Genomic DNA, 23,241 nt, shown 5'->3' on the forward strand with positions numbered 1-23,241 from the left:
TTCACATATATAATTTATCAGCTTCGTAAGGGACAGTCACTTATGTATGAAGCTAGAATTATGAAGATCGTAAAGGACTAAGTAAGTAATTGTGTCATTCTAAATGTCTGCGCAACTCTTTAATATTTTTTAATGATGATGAATCAATACAATACTATGATTTACATATTTTATCTTGTATATTCTCTATCTTCATCAAAAAATAGATAAAGGTATACATTTCTAAAACCGGATCTTAGACCAAAACTTGATCAAATATTGTTGTTAAATGCATGTTTCGTATACCTACAATAATTTTCCCTTCTCCAATTTTACTCAATGAAATCATTTTTTTTTCACAATAATTCACAAATTTTCAAATAATTCAGTTTGCATGGTTGCAACTGCTTTACTCCTTTGCTTGTGATTCTATACATCGATGCCTCTACATAAAGATTTTACTCTGAGAAAACCATTTTTCACAACATGCGTTTTAGTGCTCTTCAATTATCTATTATTTTAATTGGCATAGTTTCAAAGTAGTAACTTCTGCCTAAAAAATACAATAATATGCCATCGTATGGTAGTTTTTTGCCCGTCATACTGTGTCGTTCAAAATATTATTCTGACAAAAGTTTTGGAGTACAGCTATGACTGGCGAAAAATGACTCGCATAACGATATGCAAATTCCACATCCAGGTATAGTCGGTTGACCGTGGGTACTCCAGGGTGATGAGAAACTTTTTAAGCTAATCAGTCACAGTCCGGGTATTTGGGCCCAGGATTAGCATAGCCAAAAATCACAATGGCAAACTCAAGAAGTTAATGGTCGGCCCATGCATAATTTCAGAAGCGGACACAAAAGGGTTAAACAAAGGTGTTTCGATAAAAAGCTTTATTAATGTGATAGATGAATCATCGGGTCCGTTAGACCGGTTATTTTATAAGTCTATTAAAGTGTTAGCTTAACCGATTGTTTTGATGTCAATGGCGATGAAAGATTTATTCTTTCACGTTAATTACTTGCTTCCGTTGGCTTTACAACCCCTTGAGGGGTCTTGGCAATTATGTTTGGCTGGTTTTTTTATTATTATTTATGTACCTACCAAAAATGATAGTTATCCAGTAATAAATGAAGCATTGAATGGACATTGGAACAGCATATCTGTAACACTGAGATTTCTTTCAGCTCTTCAAAAGTGTAAGTAAGGGATAGTAACAACTTCCTTGACTTTAAACCAAAGACATTTAATAAGATGAATTTGAGCTATCTAACTAATGCTATGAGATTTGTAGAGATAATATAACCGTATAGAGATTATCTATGCTCTTTTAATTAGAGTTAAAACGAGAAAAAACCGACGACCTTAAGAAGCTAGTGGGAAGAGGGTGGATGAGAAAGGCGGAGGACCGTGTGGTGGCGCGCTCTTGGGAAGGCCTATGTCCAGCAGTGGACATAAACAGGCTGATTGATTGATTGGTTGATACTCAAAGTACCTAGTACTGTGCAACGCTCTTTTGATCTCAGCCGTTCTAGTACCTACTCGTATGTACAGCCAGTTAATTTTCTCTCCGATGAAGACAAATAAAACGACCGAAACAACATTGCCTTAAAAAATAAAATCTGTTCAACGAGCAAGAATTTCCTTCCGAAATTGAACCAATTTACATAGTCATAAATACATTTCTAACCCCGGCTTTTTTCGCGGCGAAAATCACCCGCGGGGTCTTCCCTACCCCAAAGATAAGACATGTCAAGGCTTGACAGATGTCACCACATTTACAAGGTCCGTGAAACAAGTGTAGCGTTCTATTTAAATTTTATTTTCTACTTTGTATTTTTTACGATGCTTGGGATTTTTTTCTGTAGAAATATTTTTATTGTAGAATAATTAACTAGTAAAATGCTTCTAAAAGAAAAGGTTTGAATCTGATAGCCTTTTTTAATTCAGATACAAGTTAGCCCTAGACTGTAATCTCACCTGATGGTAAGTGAAGATGCAGTCTAAGATGAAAGCGGGCTAACTTAGAAGGCCTTATGGGCGCTTCTTTCGGGACGTCCGAGATTCAATCTCAAGCACGGATCTCTAACTTTCGGAGCAATGTGCGTTTGAAGCAATTTATCTAACGCGAAGAACCCTGCATGACTGAAAGTTGTCCATGATGTCCTCCAAAGTGTGCCAGCGTAGTGAACTATGGTCCAAACTCATTCTGAGAGGAGACCCGTGCTGGAGAGCCATAATGTTCTCAAAACTGTGTGAAGTGTGACAACCCCGACTTCTCATTCTAAGGGAAGACCCGTGCTCAGTAGTGGATCGGTGATGGTTTGTGATGATGATGATGATGATAAGTTTTGAAATACAACGAAAATATTCATGTAATATTTTGTAGCCCCTACACATGCTCGGTAGATAGCCTAGTGATATGATAGCAGTGATAGTCCAGTCGTTAAGTCGTCGGTCTTCTATTGTTGGGGACTAAGGTTCGATTTTGGGCACTCACCTCTAATTTCTCGGAGTTATGTGCGTTTTAAATAGTTAAATATCATTTGCTTTAACGGCGAAAATATCGTGACTGAGAGTTAAGCATAATGTTCCAAAAGTCTGTGAAGTCTGCCAATCCCCAATTCTCATTCTGAGGGGAGACCAGTGCTCAGTAGTGGACCGGTGATTGTTTGAGATGATGATAAGTTTTGAAATACAAAGAAAATATTCATGTAAGATTGTGTGGCCTCTAAAAAGCTACCTGTACTAATAGGAAAGTTTTCTTCACCCTCACGAAGCCTTCACTCTAGCTAAGTAGCCTCCGAAATGTCTTGTCCGATAAGTGGTGACGTCACCGCACTGTCCGCAAAAAGTGCGGAGTGCGACAGGGGCGCGGCTTTTGTTTTTTCACGTCCGCGCCAATTCCATCATTGCGTGTCCAGCGCACACGAGATTGACATCCCTAGATTGCATTTCCTTTACTGTACATACTGCCCGGCTAGCATGGGCAGTAGATAAAAATTATATCCCCGATTATATCCACTAATTTGTATGACATCAGTGGATATAATCAGGGGATATAATTTTTATCTACTGCCCATGCTAGCCGGGCTGGAGTGGGCTTGTAAAATTGTATTTCTCCCATTAGCTCAGAAACTGCTTCATAATTAACAAACAAAACGTCAATCGGCTCTATTTTTGTACGCAAGTAATTAATAATTTAATATTTAATACACCTAGGTGTTATTCTTATGTACTTGGTAATTCACATAAGTAACTATACCTTTTCTTATGTGGCCAATTAAATACATTTGATATGCGGATTTCTCCAAGATTTCTGAACCGATTTGTTTTTTTTTAATCAATTTTTTTAGTCTCAGACAAAAGCTATTTGTAGATAAGTTGCAAATAGTTATCTCCGGACGCATCTCCTCCATATCGTGCAGTTTAGATAGGAAAGTAATAAATTTCATTAGGGTCGGCATTTCGGAGGCGCTAAAACAATGTGCGGGGGGACTTGACTCCTAGAGATAAATTGACACTCGCGGGGTTTATGTTGCCTTTTTATTGATAACCACTAACTTTGCTTTTTCGCTTCTATCCATAAACGCAGAAACTGACTGACCGATTGACATATCAACCTAGGGTACCTACAGGTCACACCGCTAGGTCTTGAAATTGATATTTTTCATGCAGGTTTTTGATCGGGTTAGCGGGTAGGGGTCAGAATATACAGGGGAGTAATAGAAGTTCCTGTTGTCATCCTATCAACAGTGCCTTACCACTGAGCGATTAGCGTTTTTTTTTAATTACCGATTTTAGGTGTGTGTCAGATCTTTTCTAAATTGCTTCAGCTAATTTTGGTTAGCCGGTTACCCAGACTAGACTAAGTATTCTTTCGATGGATGGCACCAATTTCTTTCAAAAATCTATAAGTCCAAGAAAGTTGGCAAGCCAAGTTAGAAGCTACCCAGCAGAAAACTCACAATTGATTGATATTGCTAAAGTACAATGATTGTTTCACAACAAAACCCATACATTACAAAATATCTTGAAATCACATCTGATATAATGATACAATACTTCAAAATCTTTTGATATAACACATCCTTTCTGACCTGTCAATCCATACATTACTGTAGGAACATTCAAAAGCATTCAAAGCCTTACAACCTAGTCTAGTTAACTATTACCATACACCACGCAACATTATCTACAAACACCTCAAGTAGACACCTCCACATATCGTTTTCCATTGCAAAGTTTGTGTGGGAAGTAAGGTTGGATGTCTAAAGTTAAAAAGTAATGTATGGTGTGTGTTGGAAGGTATTTGTGTTGGAAAGTGATGGATGTGGTGGTGTGACGTGTGACTGTCAATCACAATCAGAGGCGACCACCCGCGCGATTAGGCGCGTGAAGGTAACAAGAAGGCGTGGAGTTGCCACTTTTTATTTGTTTATGTTTTCTAAGCTCATAAACTTAAGCTAAAGATCATGGTTCATCAGACCTGTGGTTAAAAGTGAAGAGCGGTGATAGCAGAGTGGATAAGACGTCGGCCTTGAGTTTTGGAGGTCGGGGGTTTGATCCTAGACACGCATCTCTAACTTTAATCCTCTTGTTACCAAGATAATATGAAAAGGACAGGCACAGTTTGACAGTTTTTTACTTTAGAACTGTCAAACCTACGAGAGTTTAGCTAGCAGTCTGTCGCGAGTCTATTTTAAATTTGTAGTGTGCACTCAAATTTAGAGTCTTCAAATGTAAAATTCACATTCCGTCCTTTTTTAGCAATATTAAAAAGAAAAAGATGCAGATACTCTCGTTTAGAAAAAGATAACAGAATCAGCGCCAATAAGTATTATTTTAAGTTTATTTCAGTACGTAGATAACTCGTACCTACTTTATCCAAAAAAAAAAAATTGTTTCCAAATTACCGCATGGAGGCTCTACTCCACTCCCTGTGCAATAGGTGTAGCAGCGCCGTTTACTAGATACCGGCTGTCTGTCCGTCTGTCTTATCGCTCACATCTTCAAACATACATCACAATGTCTACAAAAAGAGCTCCTTAACTCTACCTTATTAGTATGCATTTTGTTTCCGACATTTTTTTCAGCAAATTCAGTGTCAATGATCGTAGTGTAGGTATGCTTCAGTAGACAAAATATAATATCTAAATGATTTTCATATTTGTCGTAATTTTTTAAAATCGGAAATCGCTATTACCTACCATGCATTTTTATTGGTCACAACTTATCTGGATGCGGACCATGTAGTCCCAAGTTTGAGTCTCACAGGTCGGGCCAGAAAAATTGGAAATCAATGAATTATTTTTAGGGTTCCGTACTTCAAAAGGAAAAACGGATCCCTTATAGGATCACTTTGCTGTCTGTCTGTCTGTCTGTTCGTGGTGAACCGTGAATTTGTGGTTACATCATTAAAAAAAAATTAAAATGTGTTTTAATTTTCAAAGTATGATAACTATACCAAGTGGGGTATCATATGAAAGTGCTTAACCTTATTTATTTTTATGTATAATAGTTTTTGATTTGTCGTGCAAAATGTTGGAAAAATACCCGAGTACGGAACCCTCAGTGCGCGAGTCTGACTCGCACTTGGCCGGTTTTTTCACTCTACTTTTCACCGGTAGACCGAAATGTTGGAGTTACACCGTTGTAACGCTTTCGTAAAGCCGTCGATCCTTCCTTACTACGGACTTTACTGACGCCTGTGTCGGATTTGGATTGCCATCTCATCGTTTGATGAGGGTGGGAGAATGATGATGATGATGCGACTCTATGATGTCTGCGACTTTATCGCTTTTAAAAATCCCGTGATAACTCATTGATTTTCCGAGATAAAGAGTAGCCTTTGTCACTATTCAGGTCTATGCAAATAATAACGTCTCGTCGACTTGTTGCTCCTTTGCGGACACACCAACACACTTTCGCATTTATAATATTAGCTAATAGGAAATTGGGTGAAATAGTTACCATAAAAGCCTTTACTTAAGTACTCGACAGCCATTCGTCAAGCGCAGGGGTACTCAAGCCGCGAATCAATCGGGCCGCGGAGGAGTTTGCGCGGAGTCACCTTGTTACTCGCAGGTCGGGGGTCGCGACCTCCGACCCCATTGGGCGACCTTTGCCCCGCCCACCGCCCTACTGAAACGCTGAAATCTACTTGCCCTATTTATTATTTTGACGCTCGTTATGACTCAAGTTTCAGTAGGTATTTCAAGTAATTTTGCGTGTTGAATGCAACATGCAACCAAACAACCTCGGTGGCTATCATTCAGTGTTAGATACTGAGTCAGCGAATAACCTAGCTGGAAGGGGTTTGGCAGTTTATTTTTACCATAATATCCCCATACTTATGTCGACCCCTAATTTTTTTAGAAACGCCGTGTTGTTTGGTGGCAGCGCTTTGTTGTTGTTTTCCCAGTGGCGTCCGATTTCTTCCATTAGACAGGCAAGAGACAATTAAGAAATTATAAATTCTTGACCAGATTCTTATAAAGTCTTGATTGAACCCGAAACTCCCTACTTAGGTTCCTCGATAAACCTAGACATTATATTATGTAGGTATACTTTCCTGGTTAGTAGGTACAAAGATTTTATCAGCTAAAATTATAGTGCAGTGAAAACAAAACATCGATAAAAACAAAACTTGCAACGATAGGTGAAAAGTCCGTTACGAATCGCACAGTAGGCGCAGTGATTGACGGTAGCTGTCGTGACAGCAGCGACAAAAGGCGCATCGAGCGTGACCACCCGTTGGCGACTTCTGACCTCAGCAGATTTGTGCCTACACCTGCTACGCGTTGCTTTGTAGTTGTACTACAGGTGATCGGAAGTGTAAACGGCGTTTGAGTTTTACATTGATTTTATTTTGTTCAGTATGTGACAGTTAAATTAGTAAAAAGTCCATTTATAGGGGTCTTTCAAATGATTTATACACTTCTTTGCGTGCTTTTATATTTTTTCTCATAGGTACAGTAATCTTAAGAATATGAATAATCCAATCTGAAGTATGTGGTGAACTGGCAGATACAGCCAAGGACGTAGCCCCATGAGATCTATTTGAGAACATAATCATTACAACGCCTTTAGTACACTCACTAACTTGGGTAATGTTTTCGATTTTAAAATGCTTTCGACTTTTTTTTATTACAGCGGCATCGTATAGTGCATTAATTTACTGTTGACTGTTTATTGCACTTTTAGCACCTACCTACCTACCTAAATATCACTGATAGGTTGATAATGTCTTCGTAATCTTATGGAGGGCCATCATTCGAGTTTCTTCTACTAAAGTGTAACCGATATACCATAGCTGTAAAGAGCTGTAATGTATCGAGTCAAAAAATGAACTGATCGATTAGCATTTGTCCACGGCACAGCATCTCATCGCACGCGTGTGGGAATGGTCGCGTGCAACAGGTGCGCAACAGAGCACGCGAACCCGTGCGTGCGGGACCACGTCATCGATGTGTGGTAATTAATCGACCATCCGTGTGGCATCGATACAGAAGTTTAATACATCACTAACGTTGGTTACGTCTACGTTACGATTCTCTAAATTAATAGAGTAGGTATTTTTTAAGTTTCTTTTATTACAGCGTCATTGGTATTATGCGTTAATTGATCGTCTATATTGATCGCTTTTAGTACCTACCTACACATCACTAACGATGATAATGTCTTTAATAGAGGACCATCTTTCGAGTTTCTTCTATTAAATTGTAAGCGATATACCTTAGCTGTAATGTATCGATTCAAAGAATCAACACTCATCGATTAGCTTTGTCCAGCATCGCACGCGTGTGGGAATGCATCGCGTGCAACAGGTGCGCGGTAGAGCACGCGAGCCCGTGCGTGCGGGACCACGTCATCGATACGCGGTAATTAATCGACCATCCGTGTGGCATCGATATAATCACGCTAGACACATATCTAATGTTGACAATTTAAAAAAAAACTTGGCAATTTATGTAGCCTTTGATTTTAAAATCGAGTTTCACAGCGTCATCGATAAGCATTAAGGTAATTAATCGATCATCCGTATGGCACGGACACCGGATATCGTTTTAGTAGGTAGGTACACATCACTAACGCTGATTTTATTATTTTAAGGAAGTTAATTTGGTAAAATTGGGTATTCAGTTTGTTCTATACGTACCTATGTGTGATTTTTGTCAGCAATAAATGTGTTATTATACTGCATCTTTATAATTATTTTGTCCTTAATTTAAAGGTGAACCGAACCTAATTTTGACATGATAGTTGACACAGAACTAAAATGGAGAGTGAGATCTCAAAATTTACACACTATACGTGATAAGAACCTGTAGGTATAGTATTGTGGGTGTTCCAACTTAGTCAAAGACATACTTTTTGATTTTGATATTAAACTTTTACAAGTACTTTTGAATTGTCAAGTGCATCTACCACTGATTCGAAATGCCTTTTCTACCGAGAAGAATCAGCAAGAAACTCGGTGGCTGCTCTTTTAAACCAGTATAGCAGCTCAAAGCAAATTTCTAGGGCTGTACCTATAGGCTATGTTATTCCTCAGGATGAAAGCTATTTTCTTTATACCAAATTCCGTCAAAATCAGTTAACGGATGGGTCGTGAAAAGTAAGATAGACAGACAAACTTTCGCATTTATAATAGCTATTAGTATGTATTGTATGTTTGCATATTCTATGCGATCGAGCATCGTTCCTCCGACTGATATGAAATTTTGTACAATTGTTGTTGGCACATAGCACTTTCAACGTGTAATATATGGCGTCCAAGAGGCATTGCAATGCATGTCAGCGAGGCTGGCATTAACTATAGTATTCAATAAAACAACAGTTTGCAGAAAGACATCTTTATTCTTCGATACGTCTCATACAGCATCCTCAAACACACCAACTATACTTACACCTCTGTACAATTATTGCGAATAAATACATTGCTTCTCTTTTACACGTTAAGATTTGGCAGGAGATTTCCACTTGAGTGAAAGAGTACAAAAGATATATCTAAAGTTGTCCAAATAAAATAAAATAAATCAACTAGGCTTATTTAGGGTTAAAAATAAAATTTTCATTGTTGGCAACACAAGTAATAAGAATTTATTTGTCTTTTTTTGTAATAAAAAAAAGTTTGAAGTTACTTAAATTGTTAAAAATAAATTTTTAATTCCGAAAATGATTGATTGGCACCGACTTTTAACCCAGGTAGGTACTATTAACAAACAATAATGTTTTGTTTCTTGAACAATTCCACATATTTTTTGTTTTTGCTTAAAAGGATTTATTATATGATAAAGTCTAGAATTTGAAATAAAATAATTTAATAGTTTAGTATTTTGTACAATGAAAAACCTAAAAATAATAAAAATTCGACTTTGAAAAATGGTTTGACCGGTTGGAAACCCCTGCTGTAATTTGACAGGGAAAGGTAGTTCTCACACTTAAAAACGTGCCTACAGTTATTAAATTCCACAACATTATTTTACAAAAGAAACAAAAAGAAACTCTATAAAATCATATAAAAAGTTTACACACAAATTAACATTAATATTGCTTAAAGAATCCTTTAACACGATCTACATTAAATGCTTTCTCGGAATTATACAAAATTTGTACATTATGACAGGTAAAAAAAACTTTTTTATAATATTACAATAATTTATAGGTATATTAAAAGCACCAGTGTAAAATAAAGTGAATTTTTATATTACAGTAATAATTGATATATTTTATGAGAATTTTCATTGCATTCGAATAGTCTTTATATGAACTGAAACTTTTATTTTACCTCATTATTTACACAATAAAGGAAGAGTGGTCTCTAAATATATTTTTTTTACGATTTAACTGAACCTTCGAAGATTTCACACGTTATTTTATCAGATAAAGAAATATTCGAAACAATTTTCGAAAGTTTTGTTAAAAAAAAATATGTCTTTGTACACTTACTTAACTATCAACATTGCACGATCGATAATGGCGGAATTAGACGATTTATCATACTGATTTATTTAGTTTATCATTAGTTTTAATTTCGATGCCAATGAAGCTCCAAAAAAGTCGAGCTGGATTTTGTATGTTTGCTTTATCTTTCATTAAAATAATTTACTAGATGAATCGTCTAACTCACCTTCAATGCATTATTGCATTTCGTCAATTCCAGATTGCTTTTAAAATTTTTCACGGACATCACTGTTTGAATAATTTAGGCTATTTCGACTTTGACAAAACAATTGAAAAATAATTCAATAATTAAGTTTTAAAATAATCACTGGTAAATCTAAAATTAAATTTAAACAAAGCACCAACAAATCAAGGTCAAATTGGCTCATTATCGAAAAAAGTACTTTTATTGAAGTTATCAAAAAAATATTCGCTCCTAAAGTGGTAGGACTAAGAACGTATAAGCCACTGTTCACATAAATTCAATTGTTACTTATTCAAGTCCAGCACATAAAATATTGTCTAAGGAGCATTCATAAATTGAACATCGTAGAAAACATGCCTCTTGAATCTTACCGTAATAAATATACATTTATAATAATTATAGTATAATAAAAACATTTTATTTACAATATTAAATATCATCTATAACCTAAAATATATTACAGAGGAACAAAATAACTTGAACTAAGTCACTACTAACCCCAAAGAAAGTACCCTAAAGAGTTCTTATTTCATGTCCGCTTGGGAACAAGACTCACTCCTAATGTTTAATAGGTTGTCGATCATCATGGATGTTTTACCACTCTTCTGAGTTTCACCGTTGTTAGTGTCGAAGACTTCTTGCTCTGTCGTTTTCGGAGGGTAGAACGCCGAAATGGGATCGAAGGATGGACAAGGATCGGCTCTCTCGCTGTCTCTACTCCGCGATCCGAAGTACTCTTCTCCCGTCGCCTCCGTTTCTTGGAACTCGCTGGATGACGTCACGGCGTCTTCTGGAGCTTCGTGGTACCTCTGGAAGTCGAATCGCTGGCTCGGCAGATACGGCGGGAAGCCGTAAGGCGTGGATCAGGCCGCCGCAAGCTGTCTCCACATTGTATGTCACATGGTCGCCATGTAAGGCCATGAGAACGAGCTCCCTGACAACAGCATATCCCTGATCAACGTTTCAATAGGCGTCTTCCCTACTAGTCTTACAAAGAACAGCTGCTCTATGACTTGGGAGCTGACTGTTCTTAATGAAGGTAGTCGCAGGAGGAGTTTGCCGAATCGCGTCTGTTGGTTGGGGTACTGACTCCGGCAGTATTCTTCTAGGGCGCACTGGGATTTTTCTTGAAGATTGTCTATGTGCTGCACGTCGGATAACCCGCAGGCATCTGTAAAGAAGAAAGATTACTTTAAGTACAGTTGATTTTACGGTATTTTACAATAGTTTTAAATTTGAAGAGAGCAAATTGGACGATAATATTGTCTGTTGGTTATTAAAGATTTATTTAGACATTTAGAGGTAGGATTTATTAAAGTTATTATAAAAGCTGAAGCTTTTATTTGTACGAACTTTGAAATGTAGTAAAAACATTTCGTTATTAAATTCTGACTGACTGTCGGGGTCAAACCAGAATGTTCCTTCTATTAAAATGGGACTTAGATCAGAGATGAAAAAGGTCTCAAAAAACAAACGTCAAGAAATTACCCAACGTTAAACGTAACCATTTTTCATATTTATGCAAAAATAAAGGACGTCATCAAAACAAAACGGCAGGTAAAGAAGATAATAGAAATGTTTCGCTACATTAACCACGGGTTGCCTCGCTTTATTTCGTAATATTGAAGCTGTAAAAATAATAAGACAGTGTTTCGTAAAGTAATAAAATGTACGTCAAGCATTGTAAACGCTGACTGATGACCAATTAGCAGTCGAGTGTCAAATAATTGGCCCAATAACACATTTGCTTGCGGTAACACTTGTCAAGTTTCCACATAAAAGGTGGTAGATTGGTAAATCAGTTGGAAAAGTATCTACTTGAATGTTTCATTTTGGAGTGACGTAGGAGTTGATGTAAAAATCAAGAATTAGGTTATTAACTATCCGAAGGCGTGGAAGTTGATGACTAAAAGTACAAAGGTTCGTATAAGATCTCTTGTCTGACCTGAAGATTGTCCATTCCAACCAAGATTCTAAAAACATCGAAGAGACGGCTTTTGACTATCGTAACTTTATCAAATCCCTAGGAGTGAGTTAGGAACACGCCTTTCTCACAATTTCCTTCCTGAGCACATCTGCCAGACCTAATGACCGTTTTGTTTACCGCGTCATTTCTCTACAGAATAACAATAAAAAATATTAATGTTGCCAGCAGTATCATGTACAGGGGGCCCTAATCGCATTAAGGCGGCCTGCGACCGTTCACGGGCTATTATGTTTATACGTTTTTATTTTTGGGGTTGCCACCGGAAAGGATTAATATTTTGCGCAATGTCTTGGTCTCCAGATATCTTTCTTTTTCGTCTTCTATTATTTAGAGCTTATACGTGATTTTAATTAAAAGTTATTATAAATCAACATTTTTGACAACAATGAAATTTTTTCTGGAGTTTTAAAACACTAATTTACCAAACTTCTTGTGTGAAGAATATCACCAACTTTAAAACTATCAAGTAATTTTTTTTATTAAATCTTTATTAGACATAGTTTAACTTCTGCGTAGTATTATTTCATGAAAAGCATAGGATTTGTCTGATTTCCTGCAGTGCGAACGGAAAAACAAAACATGCTATAATGAGATTCGGCACACGACAACCTTAATTCACACCTTAACCTTATGCACACGTTTAATATTTTTTGTGCAAAGATGTGTTGCAAAAATTCGACATTGTTGTGTATTTTACCAGAATATTATGTTTCGTACACTTACATTCAGTAAAAATATGGATGTAGTGTTATCTACTATAAAAATCTTACTATATAGGTATTTCTATTTTTAACCCCCGACCCAAAAAGAGGGGTGTTATAAGATTGACGTGTGTATCTGTGTATCTGTGTGTCTGTGTATCTGTGTATCTGTCTGTGGTACCGTAGCGCCTAAACTAATGAACCGATTTTAATTTAGTTTTTTTTGTTTGAAAGGTGGCTTGATCGAGAGTGTTCTTAGCTATAATCCAAGAAAATCGGTTCAGCCGTTTGAAAGTTATCAGCTCTTTTCTAGTTACTGTAACCTTCACTTGTCGGGGGTGTTTTAAAAATTTTTAATTTACACTTGTCAATTCTAAGTTTAATCAGTTGTTGACATCTAGGATCCATTACTTGAGTCTGTTCACGTTTAGATTATCTGCATGTCAATAATGATACAAACTAGGTATGACCAGTAGTCTTGAATGACTATTCTTGACCTACTTATGCTAATAGGCATAATAATTGCTGAAGTTATTTCAATTTAAACATTTACAAGACATGTCAGCGTAATAAAGTGACCACTTAAAAAAATTGTAACTGGCATGGTGCGTGAGGTGGTAATTAAAAATTAACCTACTTGTTACTACACAACAAAAATTATCTACGACTTACCAGGCTATGTATGATCTTTGCCTGACCTGAAGGGGATAAAATGAACAATACTTGTTACTTAGAGTCTGTTTAACGGAAAATGATAATAATTTTTTAACTTTTTAGAAACCTGCAACACTACAAAAAATTACACTTATCGTTTTATAACCTCACCTGGTTTTGATACTAGATTTATTTAATAACCAGCTGATGCTAGTTTTACGTGATAAAATTCTTCAAGATTTGTAGTTATTGGAGTATATTAATATAAAAGTTTTAATTGTGAGATAAAATCTCGTGGCATCAATAAAAAAAAATCTGTAAAGATATTTTTGAAAAAAAAACTTCTATCAATGGCTAACCCTGGATGTTTGGAACCCTCGTAGCTTTAGTTTTAAGTAACGTAATTAATTATCACCACTATATCGTACAAGTTTAACAATTTCGACCATCAAAAGGAGTACAATTGTACCTACTTTGAATAAATGATTTTGACTTTGACTTTGACTTTGACTTTAACTTTAACCAGATTAGGTGCAATGCAGAAACACGTGTAGAAATTACATCTACATAGAAGACAAAAGTTGTTCAATTCATCACCTCAAGAAAGGCAAAGATCGTAAATCTTAAAGCCTGATAAGTCGTAGAGCTCGTAGGTTGTCAAATCTACACAGTTAGGTAGAATTTCTTTTACAAAGATGGAGTCGCGGGCTGGCAACATTTAAATTCCTAATTCGTTACACTTGATAGTCTTGATACGGAGAGCAATAATTGACGTATTACGTGTTCCATCAACCCAGCTGCTGGACAATTAGTGCAAGTGAGCGCAATTGCTTGCGTCACCCACCACGACGGAGGCGTGGACTATGAATGAGGATTGATAGATATTTTAGAAGTAGGTCGTTTTTGTTTGAAGTAAGGGTACTTTATGGTTATAACAACCTTAGTATCGAGTATTGACCAAATATTTTGGTGGAATAATGAATTTCATTGGTCTGGCTTTGGACTTCGGGAGATCTGAGGTGCGATGCGCGGTACTCTAACTTTTCGATATGTGTGTTTTAAGCAATTAATAATACTTAATTAATAACACTTGCTTTAACGGTGAAGGAAAAAAAATAACTTTCAGGCATTTTTACATAGAGAAGTAGACAGTTCACAGTTCTCCATAATATTCTCATAGATGTGTATTTCAGTTTAAGTGTCCTTGTAAATGGACCTTAATGTCATTTTCAATTTGAAAAAGGTGATTTTGCCAATTAATGTAATATGTTATCATTATCATCATCCCCTCAGAATGAGAAGGGTTTTGGTCTACCACGCTGGCCAAGTTTCTGGCACGGAATGGCAGACTTCACACACCTTTAAGAACATTATGGAGAACTCTCAGGCATGCATGTTTCCTCACGATGTTTTCGTTCACCGATAAAGGAAGTGATAATTAAAATAAACAGGTGATATGTTCGCAAAGATACTATTGATTTTATGTTTTAAATTATGAGTACTTAAAGTTATCGTACCTATCGTAAACTTATAGCTACCAGTTATGTAAAATTAGATAACAGTAAAATTGAATACTCAAGCTACAATATGGCTGCACTAAACACACAATTACTCCGATTCATTAAGCCCATCTTATTCTTTGATGGCCATTCGGACCGGGGTCGGATCAATTAAACTATATTACATTGTTACTGCGGCGGGCGCAGGGTTAATTACTATTGGGCGATCTCAACGTGATCTTGGACCAAAGATCAGCCAAGATATTTGTTGTGTACCTTTCGATTTCAGTGGTTTAGGGTTAATGTTCAATCACCTCGATCGTGTATCCGAATTACTTGACAGAGGGGCCTCTCCGTCACTCGCTCCATACAAACGTAGTTCCAATTTCATTTGAATATTAAGCAACCAAAGTCCATGAAATTTTGCAGACATATTCTAGAAACTAATATCTATGCCTGTGGTTTTCCAGATTTCTGTTAAAATATTCGGTTTCAAAGTTATGCGGTCTTAAAAATTCACATACAAATCTTTGAGCTCCTGTAATTTTGAAACTACATATTTTTAGAAAAATCTAAAACACCACAGACACAGATATTAGTTTCTAGAATATGTCTGTAAAATTTCATGGGCTTTGGTTGTTAATATTCAAATGAAATTTGAACTACGATTGTCTGGAGTAAGTGCCCTGAGCCCTGTTAATGTTCAATCACCTCGATCGTGTATCCGAATTATTTGACTGATACTGTTTATTAAGTTGATTAATTTTTTATTATTTCTCCTAATTGTTGATGTAACATTACCTAGTGCTTCTATAAATAATGTATATGTATAATATTATTTATAGAATACATAAATTATACATAGTTATAGCGATAAGCGACACAGGGTTACTAATTACTAAGTATGTACCGTAATTTGGGGTGCAAGAAACAAAATTAAAGAGTGAACGAGTGAATGAATGATAAGACGCTTGATATAAACGTGAGCGTAGTGAGCGCGATATCTTTGCTAAATTAGATTAGCAAAAAGTCTATTTATCATTACATTTTTTCTTTATGCCTAAAAGAAATACGTGTCGTCCATTTCCCTGTGTTTAATGAGGAAAAGGATGAATGAGTGAATTAATCAATGAAAATGTATTAAGGTGGCCGTACATTTAGTTCTATGTAAGCTTTGTATGTTATAAAAACATAGGAAGTTTACATATTAGCTAAGATGCAGTACGGCAACGGAGATCGAAATAACGTTGCCACCTGATCAGGGTGAAAAATATGTTTTATATATTTTTAAACATTCAAACTTCCGCTTCTGCTGTAGGTACCTCCCGTACCATATCGCCACAGGCCAATGTGTAAATACCCTACATAATAAACATAAAGAAAACTTAAAATGACGTCATAGAATAAGCCAAGAACGAAAAGAGTGTACTGTAGAATGAAATGCAGTGAATCAGAGGTTGCTCCAGCATTTAGTGGCTTAAATAGTATTGATGGTGATGTCAACAGATTTGACCCGCTAAATCAATGTTCCATCTGCCGTAATATGGTCGTAACGAACAGCGCGCGCGCCGGCGCCATTGTGCCGAGACCGATGGACCTACCAGTTATTTTTTTATACTTAACGTTTTTAATATTATATTTTATGTTTTTTATTATTATATTTTATAACATCCATATCCATACTGATATTGTAAATGCGAAAATGTGTCTGTCTTCGACCGATTTTGATGGGTACAGAGTTAGCTTACATCCTGGGGACGGACATAGGCTACTTTACGATATTTATACGAAATCTGGTACAGAGGTAGCTTGCGTCCCGGAAATTGACATAGGCGACATTTTATCCCGGAAAATTAAATAGTTCCCACGGGATTTAAAAAACCTAAATCCACGCAGATGAAGTCGCGGGCATCGCCTAGTTCGTGATATATGAATTACGCACTTTTCTTCTAACAATTTTAACGTATAAAATTAATTTAGGCATTTTTTGCATGTAGATTATTGTTAGATTTCTGATGTTCAAGCGATCTTCTTTACGGACATTTTGGATGAAGACCTAAATGGCATAAACTGAATAAATGCAGCAACTCGTTGGCTGGGCAGTATGTCTTGTGGCCCATAAGTAATATGAGTTTTCAAGCAAACTACAACTTCGCTTCTGCCAAGGTGTCCTCGTGGCATTTTAGAAATGGCGCTCACCTTACATCCATTGAATCTTACAACTTTAAAATCTATACAAAAAAACAAAAAAAAAATTGACTTCAGTCACACCTGCATCTGTGAATGTCCAGAATAATTTAGGTTACTTAGGAAGAAAATAATTTCAGATTAGTTTTCGTGTACATTGGATATAGTAGGTATAAGGAAATGTCAACGTAGTCGCGAGAATAAGCTAGTATTATGTGTCTAACTTTTTTTTAACAGAATAATGATAAAGCATATTATTATAAGAATTAATTGTTCTAGTTAGGTCGTAAAATAGATAAATATTAAGGCTTTATTTGGATTTATATTGTTCTTGACTGTTGTAAAGCAGGCTAGTTTTTAGGGTTCCGTACCTCAAAAGGAAAAACGGAACCCTTATAGGATCACTTTGTTGTCTGTCTGTCTGTCCGTCCGTCCGTCCGTCCGTCGTGTCTGTCAAGAAAACCTATAGGGTACTTCCCGTTGACCTAGAACTATGAAATTTGGCAGGTAGGTAGTCTTATAGCACAAGTAAAGGAATAAATCCGAAAAATGTGAATTTCTGGTAACATCATTAAAAATTAAAATTAAAATGTGTTTAAATTTTCAAAGTAAGATAACTATATACCAAGTGGCGTATCATAATATGAAAGGGTTTTACCTGTATAATCTAATACAGATTTTTATATATTATTTTTATACATAACAGTTTTTGATTTATCGTGCAAAATGTCGAAAAAATACCCGAGTACGGAACCTTCAGTGCGTGAGTCCGACTCGCACTTGGCCGGTTTTTTGCTCTATAAATTAATACTAGATTTAATACGATTTCGGCTAACATTCCACGCATAATCGATTTTGTTGACTGCTAGATTTATTTCATAGAACATTTTGATTATGATATTGCCTAGTAGGTATTTTATAGGCAAACTGAGGTGCGCCGGCGTTTCGGCTTTTGAGTATTAAAAATTTAAATGATTCTGTTTATGTTTTACTAGATTAGATGATACCCGCGAGGGCCGCGACTTCGGTCGCGTGGATTTAGCTTTTTAAAAATCCCGTAGGAACTCTTTGATTTTCCGGGATAAAAGGAAGTCTAGGTCCGACTCCAGGAATCCTGGAGATACTTGCTACAGAGATAGCTTGTATCCTGGACCAGGATACAAGCTATATCTGTAGCAAGTAAATGATACCTGCAACTTAATCCATGTGGATTAAGATATTTCAAAAAGCCAACGCTGTCTTTTTCGGAGCAAGGCCTTTGGGAGACCAAGTCTATCGGTTTTTAGAACCATGTGCCATGCCCATTACAATTTCAGCTTTATGAACCACTGAGCTACTACTCGGTTCTTCCTTCTTCTCTCTGGGCTGGTTTCCGCACTTAACACTACTACTCGGTTACTCTGATTACCTACCTATCTCTTCATTTCTGATTTGATCGCGTGGAGAAACTCCAAGCATATTCCTATTTAGCGCTCTCCATCGCTCGCTGAGTAACTCTGAGCTATCTCATGAGGCCCATAGTTAGCGACCATGTCTCAGATCTATGGGTCTAATAAGCATAGAGCCTATCAAAGGCCCTTTATTATAAACGTAAATAAACACCTCAAATCGCGATAACGGAGTGTCGCAGATTCGAATCTCGGGCAAACACCGGGGGCATTGTCGCGGCTAAATTTGTTCCGCCATTTCCGATCTCCTTAGCAGATTATTTTACGATTGTAAAGGCGCCATTGTTGAATATGATATACAGGGTGTTCTGGGTCTCGCATTGTCTTATAGCTACTGTATATTTCTTATCAGTATTTACGGGTATCGGTGTTGGACGAATTGTAATGATAATTTCATTGTTTAGGTAGCATAATATTCATGCTGCTAATTAATTATTTGTGCTTACATGGCAATCTTGGTTAAACTGACCTTGAACCTTCAACAATCACTTTGGTCCTCTATTTCTTTTGGACCCATGTCCTAAAGAAATGGAGGGGCTCGCATAATAAATCGAATTGAATTACAAACACAATTATTGAGAAAATCGATTTCAATAAGTAGTTTAAAAAGTTCTACGCACTCGATAGAAAATTGAGCGCTTTAGAAAGTTTTGTCATCGTAAAACAGATAGGTAGGCATCCATTGCCGGACGAAGGTCTATTGTAGAGACTTCCATATACCACAATCTTGAACCGCTTAATTCCAGCGGCTCCCTGTGACTCCTTAGTTATATTATGTCCAGTCCATTATCTGTCCAGTAGTCGGGAGTTCCCAATACTGCGGTTTCCGGTGCTAGATCACCATTTCAGGAGGTCTTGGGCCATAACGTTTATCGGTTCTTTAAACTATGAAAATGTATTATTGAAAAATTTGAATTGGGAATCATTTTTGCCTAAATTTTGCTCTAACGTTAATAAAAAAAGCGCATCCTGTATGTATGGTTTTTATTTGCCGATACTCATGTACGCGTCAGTTATAATAAGATTCGGTCGAAAAGACCCATTATGTCCGACATCCATTGTTCGTTAATACAGCCTCAATGCTTATTCTTCGTCTAAAAATCTAAGATGATACGCAAACATCTGCGTACCTACCGAGGCACGCCTACGCTACGACAAGGCCGCCTTTGTTGCCCCCCCGTTTGTCTATTTGTTATCTGTTGTCTATGATGCTATCAGTGATTTATAATCTATGGTCTTTTGCGACAAACATTCTACATTCAAACCAAATTCAAATTCGTATTCTATCTCGAAACAAGAGGCTTACATCTAATAATAATATTTATAAGCTCCTGATCTCAAAGCTTTGCGATCTTTTGAATTCCGATAGTATATCTGTTATACCAAAGACACGATATGACGAATATTTTCAGTAAGTAAACTTATTTTATCAAAATTTTACAATCCAGAAAGACATCCAAACACTATCCATTTTTTTTAGTAAAAGCTTAAAGGGACTTTTAAAAAAAGTTTTTTTTTTGTAAAAGTTTTTTTTGGTACTTGCGCCCAAAAAAACGGAGTACCTACTCTCAAACATTCTCTACATCAGGCCTAAAGGGGTTAACTTCAAAAAGAATATTACAAAATCCTAAATATCTTGCTTACTATTTCGAAGTTCGTACTAAACTAAACTCTGAATTTAGATATTATCAAACCCCCAATTACTAAAAATAGATGACAAAAAATTAAATAAGTAGATCGAAATTGAAACCCTTTAATCAAAAACATGAAATACACTATTAACACCCGCATACCGGGTTTAATAAGCGGCAATTATATCATTTTTTATAAAAATATGGCGCGAACGTGTATGATAGAATGAATGACTGAATGAACTGATGCGGGCAGAACTAACACGATCACCCTTTACGTAAGAGTATTGGTTAACGTCGTGCGTTCACAATTTAAATTAATCGATTTTATTGGTTTTGATTGAACTCCAACATACATATACCTAATAATATACAAGATCCTAAATTGACGAGACTGTGCGATCCACGCTCCACAATGCAAAACCAATTTTTTCAATTTTTTTCGACCTACCTAGCCAGTGACTGCAATCTGGCAGCAAGAGACAGTGCAGTTTAACATTGACGCCGGCTAATCTAAGATGGAAGGGATATTGTAAAATGATCATTATAATAATAAACTCATATCACCACTATATCGTACTTTAACAATTTCGACCCAAAAAGAGTACAATTGTACCTACTTTGAATAAATGATTTTGACTTTGACTTTGACTATCTTTAATCGGTTTTATACTACATCGTACCGGAATGAAATTGTCTTTAAAAGTAAGCTGGTAACTAACCACGGCCCCCACAAGACCAGACCAAAGACAATTTAGAAGATAAAAAAATCCGAATTGGACATGATGAGAATCGAACCCGAGATCCCACCATTGCACTAAGGAGGATCTCAAAATGTAAAGTAGGATCTGGGTTCAAAAAGTATGGCCCTCTTGAGAGTAGTAGGTACTGATACTGGTGACACAATTGAAAAGTAATAAATCTAACCATCATCGTGGATCAATAGGCACAAATTGCACCCATAAACACGTGTTCGAAAAAATAATAAAAAAAAGTTTATTGCAATAAACGACACAATTTGACAGTTTTAAAATTATTTATTATCTACGAAAAGAATAAGGTCGAAAATGACATTGACATTTGACTGTTGACAGTTGCGAGGGACGCACCAGATTCTAATGGCACGAAATAGCATTAAATGGCGCGAAAAGAAAAAGGTGGCATTCGTATTGTGTAGCGAAATTTTTAAATAAACACCTTTTGAGTGGGCGGGCGAGCGAGTATTTGTAAATAGCTTTTGTTGTTGTTATTATAAAAGCTTTTTTTTATAATGGACGCGGGTCTTTTAGGTCGGAACTGACACGTGCCTTGGAGTTTTGGTCTGAATACGAGGCTGTATGGTGTCATACCTTTGCCTTTACCGTTATTAAAAATTAAAAAAAAATGAAATACTTAGATAATGCTTTTATTAAATTGTTAGAAAATGGTTAAGTTAAAGAAGTTCTGAATTCAAACTTCAAATTTAGCAAAAATAAAATAAGTTTAAAGGAGACAAAACTAGAGTATAAACTAACAAGGAACTAACGAAACTTTGAGAAGCATTCTAAATTCATATTTCAAAACAATCACAATTTTACAGTTCGCATTGCATGGTCAAATCGATTTCAAAGAAAAGTATTCGAAATTCAAATTACACTTTTATAGCACTGTTTGTCTATAATCCTGTAACTAGGTACTAACTGCATACTACATAATTATCATTAACTAGCTGATGTCCGCGACTTCGTTCGCGTGGATGTAGGTTTTTTTAAAATCCCGTGGGAACTCTTTGATTTTCCGGGATAAAAAGTAGCCTATGTGCTAATCCAGGGTATAATCTATTTCCATTCTAAATTTTAGCCCAATCCATTCAGTAGTTTTTGCGTGAAGGAGTAACAAACATACACACACACACACACACACACACACACACATACAAACTTTCGCCGTTATAATATTAGTGTGATGATTATTTCCAAAATGAATTCTTACATAAAATTGCAACTAAAATAAGCAGACAGTGAACTATGTTACGGAAATAAAATTAAAGCGGCGTACACACGTGCTATTCAAATCAGACATACGCCGCGTTTTATGCATGAAGTTTGAACTCGGACCCGTCGTATCAGTGGCACTCTGACATGCGTGACATCGACTGACATCGTTCGTAGCTCTGACCATTCTGACACTATGACCCAGTTGATTATTCTGGCCCATGCTTCGCGGTTCTTCGACATCTGTGAGAGACTTTTCTTTCATTTACGATGGTAAAAGGCCTACTCGTTGAGATATAAAGTAATAATTTGATTTATACTATTTAACTTTTCACGAGATAAAGCAGTCGTTTGATGTAACATTTTTGACTGGGTCTAACATGTCATGTCAGTTTTATAATATGATAGAATACAAGATACAAACAAGGAATCGAAAGGGAAATTGTACAAAAGGGCGCGAAAGCTGTAAAGATGCATCCACACAATGCGAGCGTTTCAATCTGCGATATAGGTAAAGCGGCTGACGACCGCTAATTTAGGGCGACAGATAATTTCTCGTTACCTGTATTTGTACTTGTGCGGTCAATTATTTCATTATTGTGCCCTTTTGTAAAGCTTAGATAGATTTGACAGTACAGTAGAGAAATTAGTATAGCCCACGCGGACCAATACGCGGGCATCAGCTTGAACAAGATACACACAAGGAATCGAAAGGGAAATTGTACGCAAAGGCGCGAAAGCTGTAAAGATGCATCCACACAATGCGAGCGTTATCTCCATCTGCGACGTAAACAACACCGCGGGTGGCGACCGCTACTTTACGGCGACAGACACTTTCTCGCTACCGGTATTTGTACTTGTGCGGTTAATTATTTCATTATTATATCTGTTTGGAGAGAAGACAGTATTGAGTTGCAATTAATGTTCACGACGAATATTTAGATGAATTATTAAGATAATAAATAATTTTCATTAATTGTTTTTGTCTGTGGATCGAAATCGATGAACTCGGTGACAATTTTGATC

General features: G+C 36.4%; 2 protein-coding genes and 1 long non-coding RNA gene across 3 annotated transcripts in view; all 3 read right to left on the reverse strand.

The window, feature by feature from the left end:
• Positions 1-8,824: 8,824 nt before the first annotated feature.
• LOC123874636 lies at positions 8,825-10,998 on the reverse strand (the record flags this gene model as incomplete). The annotated part of the gene is made up of 1 exon (XM_045920125.1): positions 8,825-10,998. A coding segment is annotated over one exon (339 nt), but the record flags the coding sequence as incomplete, so codon positions are not given.
• LOC123874230 (COUP transcription factor 2) overlaps positions 10,990-23,241 on the reverse strand; it is a 124,013-nt gene continuing 111,761 nt past the window's right edge. Inside the window, exon 4 of the mRNA XM_045919468.1 lies at positions 10,990-11,306. Coding sequence (XP_045775424.1) covers positions 11,032-11,306 — 275 coding nt within the window. The 3' untranslated portion in view covers positions 10,990-11,031. The remainder of the gene's footprint in view (positions 11,307-23,241) is intronic.
• LOC123874231 lies at positions 13,572-16,418 on the reverse strand. The gene is made up of 3 exons (XR_006797867.1): positions 16,406-16,418; positions 14,828-14,836; positions 13,572-13,681 (listed from the first exon to the last, which is right to left on the reverse strand). It is a non-coding gene; the product is annotated as an uncharacterized LOC123874231 (long non-coding RNA).

Source organism: Maniola jurtina, chromosome 18 (genome assembly GCF_905333055.1).
Source record: "Maniola jurtina chromosome 18, ilManJurt1.1, whole genome shotgun sequence".
Lineage (NCBI taxonomy): Eukaryota > Metazoa > Arthropoda > Insecta > Lepidoptera > Nymphalidae > Maniola > Maniola jurtina.